General features: G+C 26.9%; 1 protein-coding gene across 1 annotated transcript in view; it reads left to right on the top strand.

The window, feature by feature from the left end:
* The first annotated feature begins 313 nt into the window (after positions 1–313).
* LOC105462777 (E3 ubiquitin-protein ligase cblA-like) overlaps positions 314–386 on the top strand; it is a 2179-nt gene continuing 2106 nt past the window's right edge. The window contains exon 1 of the mRNA XM_011709630.1: positions 314–351. Coding sequence (XP_011707932.1) covers positions 314–351 — 38 coding nt within the window. The remainder of the gene's footprint in view (positions 352–386) is intronic.

Below are 386 nucleotides of genomic sequence, written 5' to 3'. Positions count from 1 at the left end.
TTTTCAAAGTTACTTAATTGTTTATCATTGAAAGAAAAATTCTACTGCAGTTCTATTTTGAATAATTTATATATATTTTTATAGATACGATTATGGACAGTGAGGAGAACTTGCATATGTACACATTAGTAGAATTTATAACAAGAGGTCGGAGACCTTTAATTAAAAAAATCGATATTGTTCCAACTCTTTGGGTGGATTACAATAATCAGACTAAAAAATTTTTTACACGATTTCTAAGTCCGCCTTATACACGAGAAAATATAAATACTCTTCATAATATGATAAAAAATTGTGATTATCCTTTACAAGAATGGCCCTTATATTCAGTGAATTTAAAAGGACGTGCCAGTAAGTATATTTATTTTTACAGCAATTTATATACA

This window comes from Wasmannia auropunctata, unplaced genomic scaffold (genome assembly GCF_000956235.1).
Source record: "Wasmannia auropunctata unplaced genomic scaffold, wasmannia.A_1.0 LD336095.1, whole genome shotgun sequence".
Taxonomy (NCBI): domain Eukaryota; kingdom Metazoa; phylum Arthropoda; class Insecta; order Hymenoptera; family Formicidae; genus Wasmannia; species Wasmannia auropunctata.
This window is presented reverse-complemented; position numbering and strand designations above follow the sequence as displayed.